The sequence below is a fragment of the Oryza sativa genome, chromosome 10 (genome assembly GCF_034140825.1).
Source record: "Oryza sativa Japonica Group chromosome 10, ASM3414082v1".
In the NCBI taxonomy this organism is placed as follows: domain Eukaryota; kingdom Viridiplantae; phylum Streptophyta; class Magnoliopsida; order Poales; family Poaceae; genus Oryza; species Oryza sativa.
Window position 1 is genome coordinate 10,925,287 of NC_089044.1, and position 11,048 is coordinate 10,936,334.

Below are 11,048 nucleotides of genomic sequence, written 5' to 3' on the forward strand. Positions count from 1 at the left end.
TTGAGCATCGGGACTCATATGGTACTTTGGTTAGAAACCTAAAGAATATACTTTATAAACTCTTGCTTTAATATTACCAGATTGTCTATCATTGCTTTTTGGAAAGAACCCCACTCTATACCAATGCATGACATGTTTCCATAGTAACTTGCTGAGTTATTAACCTTTTTCAGATTTGGGTCAAGAGGAGGACCCCTACGACTATTATTGTGATGACCCTGATAACTTAGAAAATCCCTAGAGGTTATACCTTCCTAGTCAGAATGTACTAGAACTTCTGATGTGTAATATTAGCACCTATGTTTAATTAGGTGAGTACCTACCCTTGTAAAATCCCTAGTATTGTAAACTTTAACGTATGCAATGAAGAACTAGTTGTCTTATATATATCAAATTTACTGATCCAGGGTTTGATACATAAACTATAGTCGGATCCAAGTCATTAGTTTTGGGACCCGACACTATGGTGTAACTCATGTTGGATCTTAATCCTATCTCCCTTGATACATTTTCTATCACATTTCATGATAGACCCCTTGTGAATGGGTTTGTCAGGTTTCTCGCAATTTGAATGTAATCAAAGCTATTACTCTGGAGGTTTACATCTTCCTAACATATTTCAATCTTCTCCTTTTTTTTTACATGTCTTGATGACTTCATTTTATCTTTAGAATTGTTCACCTTAACAAATATCGTTTAATTATCACATTTGATCATAATAGCAGGTATCGTTTCTCAACCACCGGTAGGTCCATCAAAAGCTCTTGAAGCCAATCAGCCTTAACGATAGTTGTGTCTAATGTTGTGTGTTTTGTCTCCATTGTTGACCCCATTAACATGGTCTACTAGCAAGACTTTCATGGAACAGCGCCACCTCCAAGAGTGAATACATATCCACTTGTGGCTTTAATCTCATTAGTATCAGAAATCCAATTTGAATCACTATAACCCTATAGTACCTTGGATATCCAATATAGTGAATTCCATAGCTCATCGTGCCTTCTAGATAGTGTATTACTCTTTCAAGAGCTTGCCAATGATCATCTCTAGGATTTGAGCCAAATCGGTTGAGTTTGCTCACAGCAAATGAAATGTCAGGCCTCGTTGCGCTAACTAAATACATGAGCAAACCAATGATCTAGGAATAACACATTTGGATCATATGGTGTTGGATGGGATTTACAATCATTGTAGCCAAAGCGACTCAAAATATTTTCCACATAGTGAGATTGTATCGGAGTAATCCCACCATCATCATTCCTTCTAATTTGATGTTCTAGATAACATTAGCTATTCCCAAATCTTTCATCTCAAAGTTTTGAGATAAAAATCTTTTGACTTTCTCAATCACATTGAGATTCGCACCAAAGATCAGTATGTCATCCACATACAAACATAGAAAAACTCCTTCGCCCCTACCATAAGGATAAAACACACATATATCAGCTTCATTCACAATAAAACCTACATATGTCAAATTTCTCATCTCACTACTTAGGTGCTTGTTTCAGACTATGCAAAGATTTAAACAACTTACACACCTTCCCTTCTTGACATTTTACTACAAATCCATCTAGTTGTTCCATGTAAATTTCCTCTTCCAACTCTCCATTAAGGAAAGCTTCTTAACGTCCATCTAATAAATGAGAAGATCGTGTGAGGCAACCAATGACAATAGTAATCGAATTGAGGTCAATCTAGTGGTAAGTGAATTAGTATCAAAGAAATGTTCGCTTCTTTTTGGGTATAACCCTTGACCACGACCCATGTGTTATACTTTTCAATTGTACCATTAAGCTTAAGTTTTTTTTCTTGAATGCTCACTTACAACCCATAGGTTTACACCCACAAGGACGATAAGTGATATCTCAAGTTTCATTAAAAATAATGGAATCCATTTCACTCTGTATTTATTAGTCTTACCATATTTATTTCCGCATGGATAATATGGGTCAAAGGTATGTACATAGTTTTTGATATGTTTTACTGTATTTAGTCTTACTGTACATAGTTTTTGATATGTCTTACTATAAGGCCCTCTTTGTTTAGGCTTAGGCTTATTTGCCTAAACTTTTAAGTCAGCTTATTGGCTTATATGATTTATAAGCCGGTGGATTTAATATCCTAAGTTTAGTGGTGGAGTCATACATCTACCTCACATAAGCCAAAAAAGTTTCTCAAACTTAGCTTTTGGCTTAATAGTATTAGAGTGGCTTATGGCTTCAAAAAAGCCAAATGAATAAGCTGCTTGCTTGTTTGTTTAGGCTTAGACTTTTCGGCTTATAAGTTGGCTTATAAGCCTAAACAAAGAGGGTCTTAGTCTTACTGTACATAGTTTCTGATGTCTTACTGTATTTAATTAATCTAATACCCAGTTTACTATATTTATTTTTGTATTCGAGAAAAAATATCTATTATTTTTTTGCTCCCAAACTATCCCAAAAAATATCAATCCGACACTATCTGTTTCCGGAAAAATGTCCAGTTCTCAAAAATTATCCAAATCATTTTCATCCATCGTACCATTTATCAGGTGATGTTTGAATCTCCTGAAGATGAATATGAAGATAAAGATTAAGTGTTTCACGCAAAACAGGCAAAGATTAACCTCTGTAGAAAGACTGATTCATTCAGATCGATATGAGGACCCAACTTCATTGCATTGCAAGAACCCATGTTCCATATTTGAAGAGGGTTGACCTCTGTGCTTCTCTCATGGTACAATCCTCTTCCTGTTGAGCTCCCTTTCTCCTCGGTCCACAGAGAAAAAATGGAGGACTAGTACCAACAATTCATCACGGAAGAAAGAACTCACAGAACCGGGATCGCTAACAACTATTAACTAATACTAATATATAGAAATAGATAACTAGAAATAGAAACGAACTAATATATAGATATTCGAAATTGAAAAGAACGGTCTTTTCTGTGTACTTTCCCTGTTCGAGGTAGTAATAACGTGTGATTAATTGAGTTTTAATTATTACAAACTTAAAAAATGGATTAATCTTTATATTTTAGAACAACTTTCATATAGAAAGTTTTCGCACGAAACACACCGTTTAGCAATTTGAAAAGCGTATCACTGTCATCAAAAGTTTATGTTTGAGAAAAGAACAGGCCCTCAGTCACAACGAAGCTAGTAGCATTGGCCACAAACTTCAGGATGGGTTAGCGTTGTCGTTCGCCATCATCATCAAACCACCTAAGCCCGCATAACGCGCGCGAAGCGTCCCTTTTATCACTGGGTATCATTAAAATTATTCTTTTGAAAACCAATACGAACACGTAAATAATTATTTTTGACAATGGAAGTACATTTCGAATTCTACGCTTGATCGTCGACAGCCAGTATTACGACTACAACTTTAGATAATACCGAGAAGCATAAGATCGAACGGAAAAATTATGTGCATACGATTTCCCAAATCTAGATCATAATACATTGCCGGTCATTATTTATTCCAATGGAACTTTGCAATGTCACAAATGTTGCAATTCACATCGTTTGAACAGTCTTTCGTGTGGCACCAGATGCATATCGGAGATAGGTTACTATTACATGGCCCCCATTCATAAGCTAAAAACTCTATGGATACTTTCTCAACCAAAAGCCTACAAATGTACACTTCCACAAATGGAGCTAACAGTGGCAGTGTGGCACGTATGGTGAAACTGCTCCACATAAATTAGCAGGTGAACAACAGATTTAACGGACTTCAAATATCAAGCCACATTCACCTCCACATCACTCCCGTATACCTGATAAGCATCTCAAAACATCACATTTCTGCATGTGTCAGTCTGTCCGTGACGCCAAGGGGGCCTGCTGTTCCTTGGTTTGCAAAGGTAAACTAAACTCTTGCTAATGGTGTTCTTCATCATTTGTATGATTTGGCACCTCCCCTTGACTGTCCAGTGGCATGTACTGTGCCATGATTGCTCTGATCTCAGAGTCCATGTATGACTGAAAGAAACAGCACACGGGATTAATATTAGCAGGTCATAAGCTATGGATAAAGATGTGGTGGACATTTCTGATCTCGAAATGAAAAAGGTCTGATCATTACTGACCCTTACTATAGCAAATGTACAAGGCAAAAAAACATCCAGCACAAAGTTGGCATATTCTACACAAAATCTAAGCTCAACAAGTCTATGGCAACCCATTTGTGACTGCTGCAATTAGGATAACAGCCTGACAAGTGATTGGAAATGTGTGGCAGAAGCACCTCCATTTTACAGCACTTAGCCCAGTAATGCAATGCCAAGAAATATTATTTGAGGACAAAATACATCCTATTAACCAACAACCAGATATACTTAACTGAGTTATCATGAAACAAAACAGGAACTAATCATCAATTAAACATACGGTTAGATAATGGCTATCACCCTTTTTCCCCTCTTTGCAAAGAACAAAAAATTATCCCCTAACAGAACTCGACCAGTATCCTCTAACCATGATCGAGGGAATAACGTATCACCCGGATTATAAAATGCAACCGAAAGGTATTAGAATAGTTCCCTTTAACGTGTTGCCCAGTGTAGCTAAAAACTAAGTAATCAAAACATGATATGGTCACAACTACAAAAGTAACAAACAGCACCCACAAGAGATATCTTTGTACAGTGTTACTTTCTTTTACTAATAACTCAGTTTTAGATGCATTATTACTGATCTTGATTCACAATGCAATAGCACACATTGAGGAAGCGAATTGATCAGAAATAAAACAATGTTTTGCATCTGAATGAAATCCTAGCTTCATGTATGCTAGTATATAATAAGGATGATGTTGCATCCATTTGAATCAACAAACGTAAAATGGCAAGTTAAAGTAAAATATTACTTTAAGGATGTCTAGTAAGTTCTAATCAATCAACAAACCATAGGACAGCAGAACAATTCATCATTTAAATATGAAAGCTATGAGAATGGAGATAATATTATCAACTAGCTAGCTTACCCTTAGTCTGTATTTGTAGACAACATAACTTCCTGCTGCCACAACTACCAAGACTATCAAGATTCCCCAAACTGCAGCCCAAGCTGCTTTACCCTGAACAGCTGTCTTACCTGCAGATTGATCAAACAAATAATATATCAAGTGACCTACAATAGTTGGATGAAACAAATATCACAAAAAATTTAGAAATTACTTATGCAAGTATCATGCTCTTTGATGTACAGTAGGTCCCCACTGCAAGTACATTCATAGTCACCCCATGTATCTCTGCAACTGCATTCTGGACATTGACAAGCTTTTTTCTCTTTGCACTCATTGATGTCTGCAAACGTAAATTGAAAATAAGGTACACTATAAGAACTGTTGTATATGTTGCATGGCACAAAATTTGTACTCCCAGCATTACCACACTCACAATGATTTATCATAACTCATAAGATCTTTACAACAACCTCAATGTAAGGTATTATTCCTAATATACACCTGTTCTAATTTTAGGCATCAAAGTTGTCAAGGCAGTACATTGCAAGAGAGACTTCTTTTGCAAGGGAAAAAAGAGAAAATTATTGTGATTGAAAAAAAATATTTTCATTTTGTGTGGAGAGAACTATTGCGACTAAAATTTAGAGAGAGAAGATAGCTAGAACAGGATAACAGTGTAGATGATTAAATGTATATGCATATCTTTAATCTGAGTTTTAGTACGGACAAAATTTCCTCTTTTTAACAACCTGTTTCCAAAATATAAAAAAAACTATCCCGTATCTTTTTTATCAAAAAAAAAACTGACTATCAAGAGTGGTGGTGTGTATCCACCACGGATGATGGCATGGCAGCACTTGTATGACAAGTTGCGGTGGAGTGACCAAATCCTTGCCATGCCAGTATGCCAAAATTTTGTCCCAGTACTGCAATATTGTCCTACAGCTGGTGCTATCATGGTGTGGGTTCAGATGTGGAAATAAGGTGTGAGGAGATTTATTTTATTTCTATACAAAAATGTTTGAAAATAATTCATAAGGTAACAAGGTTTAATGTATTATTTAATCAATCTGTGAGACCATTGATAAAAATATAACTTATTCAAAAACAGGTATTTCAGAGCATTTCTGGATTATTTATATTGTAACATTACGTGTGCCATTGAGGAAAGAATTTCCGACACCACAGATAAGTTTTTTTTTAGAGAAGGCTTTCGCCCAGCTTTTACTGAAAGCATAAGAGTATGGTACAGACAAAAGTGGAAAAGAAAACTTGCTGGGGGTTCCAGCGAACAACCACGGATAAGTTTTCCTTTTAGAATCCTAATAAAGTGCGAAAGCGTTACTCGTAAAATACCTTCACATTTTTTAACACCATCCCCTCGGAAACCAGCTGGACACTGGCATTTTCCATTTCCTGATTCCTGGAAAATAAACATTTAAGTAGAACACAGTAAGATAACTTATCATTATTCAGTATATCTTATGCACTAATTAAAGCCCAAAACTACCTGACAAGCAGAAAATGTTTTGCCATTGCGAGTCTCATGCCAACAGCCGCCATGATTTATCAAGCACTTTCCTGGTCCAGCAGCTGCAAATAAAATCATTTATATGAATTATCAATTACGGCAAACTTCTGCAGTATATATTATGCTTCAAATAAGTTATCATAAGGAGAGCAAGTTCAAATTCACTTCAAATAAGTTCAAACCAAGAATCACCATTATATATTGCCAATTATATCGGCTGCTTGTTCATGCCACTTCCTAATAATGGACTTCACTATGCAAATTTATTTTAACTGTCTGGAAAGAACTGAAGAAAAGTGAAGCCACCAAGTATACTGAATAGTCAACACTCCTAACTGCAAACAGACACAATGTGACCTGATTCCTTCTACACTATCATCTCATCACTTTTCATTGCATGGACACAAGTTCAATTCTTCCCATATATAATCCATCCATCCATGTACAAAGGTAAGGCTAAATGAACAATGGTATCATCACAACCATAATTCCACATGACAATTCCAGCATATGCTGCAAATTCAGAAGATTTTGGCACTTCTTACAAGGAGAGCTCTGGGAAGTGGAAAACTAGCCAGGAAATGAACAGAATATGAGTTGCACATGCAATTCATCTAGCAGCCAACTGCCAAACTTGTCGCTCTTGCACGCACTGAATTTTAATGCTCTCAAAGACACTGGAAAATATTAAATATACTAAATACGTTTCTGTCTTTCATGTCGATTTAAGTTCTATACACTGCAAAAACAGAATTGACTACCAGGCAAAATGTTCACCAAGATTGTTTCTTTATGTAATCCCTACTGATCCAAACAGTTGTAAAATGAAGTTGTATATTGCAGAAAAGAAGCTAATTAGTTCAATGTCACTTGTTTATGCATGTTGTAATTTGTAGACATAGCTGATACAGGAGTAATATTTCTGAGACTATGGAAGGATACGAGCATGGATACAGAAAGAAATATTACGTTCACAATTGCTGTAGCCATCGCCTTTAAACTGCACACCATTGAATGTAGGGCATTCACACACTCTACCACGGAAAGTGTCCTGGAAGGTTAACAACAACAAAGTGAGATAACAAAGAAATGCTAAGACAGCAAAGTCAAAGTGAAAACCATCTACTTATCTGCACATACCCTGCAAGCTGTTACATTAGCAGCTTTGTCTTGCCAGCAACCCCCGTTGTCATTCAGGCACTCATTAGTTTCCATTTCTGTATTGAAACAACTCAAGACTCAGCAGTCTGTATTCAACTAAATACAGAATAGTCGAAAATGTAGTTTATTGACTTACCATCACTAAGACAAACATTTGGCTCGGTAGTTTCTTCAAAGCCAGCACATATAGCTTTGAGGACAGCTTTCCTTTCAAGCTTTCCTGTTAGTTTTCCAGGTTAAAATTAGCCAGAGCAAATGCCAGGTTTAAGCCTTACAACAGATTTTGTAGAACACCTACCTCGGTATTGCCGATTGTTCACAACAAGAGTAGGCAATATAGTAACATCTCCTCTTGATCCTTTCCCAATCTACGCAACATTGTAACTCATATCAAACACAAAGATATTAAAGCGGTATTAAAAGGTAATAAACATTCAAATATACTAGTTTACAGTACTTCAATTTACTGATAAATATAACAATAACCAACACATCACAAGGTAAATTCACCTGTGCATCCTGCTCCATTTTAAGCAAGGGGTGGTCCGAATCAGCATTTGGATCTCCCATGCACTTGTCAACCTTCTTTACATCTAAACCTGTTTGAAATATAAAGCAGTACAAGTATATTGAATTAGTGATGCCATTTTTGTATAAATGTCGAGTGCTACATGCCATAACACGCAATGAACTATGTAAACACCTACAGTGATTCTAACTGTAATGAACAGGGACCAGCAAGCAGACACCCGGCATATTTCAAACGTCCAATTTAAGTACGTACAAGTAATTACTACAATCATGCTTATCATTATGCAAAGGAAAGTCTCAGAAACAAAAGAAGAACCAACCTAGTGATTTGATGACAGTTTCTGCACATTTCTTGTTATACTTTTTGTCCTTCATTGGGCACCTTATGTGAAAATCAGTTACATAATCCCACCAGATCCATGGTTTTTTGCTCTCTTTTGCAACTTGAAATACACAAAGCTGTCTCAGGTTCTCAACAACAACATCTTTTCCTTCATAACCAGTGCTGAAATCCTGCTCTGGATCAGGCGCACAGTACCTTCCATGGTTTATACACTGAGACTTGCATTGCTTGCTAACAACAAATGCTTGAGGACAGTACCAGGTGATATAATGGGGCGTGAACTGACTATAACCACCTTTCTCGAGTAGTTGAGCAGCTCCTTTAAATTCCTTAAGGAAATTCATCAGCATATCACATTTAGGCCCACATTCGTCATTGCTGTTTGTCCACAACTCATACTCCACCCGATCATCTGGATGTGGAACAGCCTCCCTCCAGTCCAGATTCACATTTACCATTTCACCATCTTTAATAGCTTTTTTCAACTGTTCCCCGAATTTTTTATCAATCAGAGCAGAAGGAATGGTTATATTCTGTATATACTTTGCAGCCTCATCATCTTCCCGTGGCAAGTCCATAGTAATCAGTGGCTCATCCTTGTCATCAACCACAAGGACCGCTGAGGCACCAGCATTTTGCGCATTCCAAACCTTCTTAGCAAATAGGCAATCTGGAAAAGATATAAGGGGAAAACATTAGTGTTTATGTCCAAGCTAACTGAGCAGCTAGCTAGAACATAGATAACATTATAAAACACTCTGATGGTGTCCAGTTTCATTGTTACAATCTGAAAAAAAAAGGGGGGGGCACAAGTGTCACCATCACTTAACCAGAAAAATGAACTGTGGCAAGAGAACAGGCATAGCGATAGCAGGGAAAATAGTCTCCCTCACCAATATTTTACAGAGAACTTGAAAGTGTTTTTTAAGGGAGAAAGCAGCCACCAGATAAGACAGGATTAGAGATAACAGCCAAGGATGACCTCCTGACTAATCAAGTGATGTGCATGCACATCAACAATCAAAATAGTAGATATCAAGATACAAGAAATCACCACGACCAGTTGCAACATCTGAAAAATGAAAAGATTCCATCACCCGTTTCATAACCATCCATGATGATCGCAAATAACTACCAACCTATCTACTCGCCAAACTAACTACAATTAAAACGATTCATGCCAAGTGAATTCACTCAAGTTTACATGACACAAATTCCAAAATCCAAATCAACTCCACCAAACAACCGGCAAAAATTTGTTGGTCATATCTGCAGTGGCACTTACTCCAGCTGTCCAGCAATCAGTACACCTACCACTTTGACTGACTACAGGAAAAAAAAATGCCAAAAAGAAACAGTTTACAGAGCATTGTTTTACTTTTAAATGTGTGCACAATATTCCAAAGGGGGCAGAAAATTGTCCCTTCTTGGCCAAATTTACTATATATAGATAAACCCACATTTACCAAACAAATTAAACAAGTTACACTAAAATAAAATGCTTCCACCAATTTCCGCCCAAACAGCTGAAACTAGCGGGCTTAACTAGTTTATCATATCAATGGCAGCGTTTACCCCCAAAGCCAATTCACTTGACAACGAAGCTATGCCAAACGAAAATGAATCTACTACATATTGTGTAGCACACGACATTTCTATCCACTACTTTACCCCGCCAACTAGGTGACTCAATCAGCTAAATATGCCACGCCTACTTCACCACCAACCAAACTATCGAATAAAACCTAGCCGAGGCAGCTGAATCGCCATTTCCCAATTTACGAACGCGCCCAATGTTAGAATGAACTACCGACACCAAATCCATCCACGGAGCAGCGCAAACTCGCGGAGCCAGAGAGGGATCGGGGCAGGGAGGAGGCGGCACTCACTTCCGCGGTCGATGAGGAGGAAGTTGGGGAGCGCGCCGGGCTTGGCGCGGAAGTGGCGGTCCCCGTCGTAGGCTTCGCAGGCGTCGGCGTTGTCCTTGGGGTACACGACGGTGCCGGCCATGCTCCCGCCGTACTGCGGGACGCCGAAGTTGCCGATGGCGCTGTCGTGCCTCCCCCGCAGCGACGTCGGCGACGTCACCATCAGGCTGTTCTTCTCCACCACGAACCGCGCCTCCACCACCATCACCGCCGCCGCGGCGAGCGCCACCGCCACCACCAGCGGCAGCGGCAGCCCCGCCGGCCCCCGCATCGCGCCCACCGCGGCGCAGCGCTCGCTCCCCTTCGCTCGCTGGCTGCTCCGGCGGCGGCGCGAGGGTTTAGATCGGAGGCGAAGCGAAGCAGCAGCAGTGGAGAAAGATGGGAGCGGTTTATTTTCTCTCTCTCTTTAGCTCGAGTGGTGTTCGCGTGGAACGCGAGCTACCTGGACCGGGTGCTGGCGACCGTCTCACTGACGAGGTGGGCCCGCGTACCGGTTTACGAAGGGAAGAGTTGTGGACCAGGTGCATGGAGAGCTCGGATGCGTGGGGGGAGCAGGCAGCAATGGGCAAGGAGGCTGACACGTGGGCTCGGGTATTTGGGCC

General features: G+C 38.9%; 1 protein-coding gene across 1 annotated transcript; it reads right to left on the reverse strand.

Annotated features, from left to right (window-relative positions):
- Window positions 1–3,431: 3,431 nt before the first annotated feature.
- LOC4348376 (vacuolar-sorting receptor 3) lies at window positions 3,432–10,826 on the reverse strand. Its single transcript, XM_015759046.3, has 12 exons — window positions 10,408–10,826; window positions 8,496–9,188; window positions 8,155–8,243; window positions 7,943–8,012; window positions 7,781–7,864; window positions 7,624–7,700; window positions 7,453–7,534; window positions 6,463–6,545; window positions 6,309–6,375; window positions 5,164–5,292; window positions 4,971–5,080; window positions 3,432–3,967 (listed from the first exon to the last, which is right to left on the reverse strand). Exons 1-12 carry the CDS (start codon window positions 10,715–10,717, stop codon window positions 3,866–3,868), a joined length of 1,896 nt encoding a protein of 631 aa, XP_015614532.1. The 5' UTR covers window positions 10,718–10,826; the 3' UTR covers window positions 3,432–3,865.
- Window positions 10,827–11,048: the final 222 nt, after the last annotated feature.

Coding starts and splice junctions, on each gene's coding strand:
- LOC4348376 (XM_015759046.3), bottom strand. CDS start 10,717: ATGCGGGGGCCGGCGGGGCTGCCGCTGCCGCTGGTGGTGGCGGTGGCG. Junction 7,701..7,780: donor AAATGTTTGTCTTAGTGATG/GTAAGTCAATAA, acceptor GTTTCAATACAG/AAATGGAAACTAATGAGTGC. Junction 3,968..4,970: donor TCTACAAATACAGACTAAGG/GTAAGCTAGCTA, acceptor TGTTTCTTTCAG/TCATACATGGACTCTGAGAT.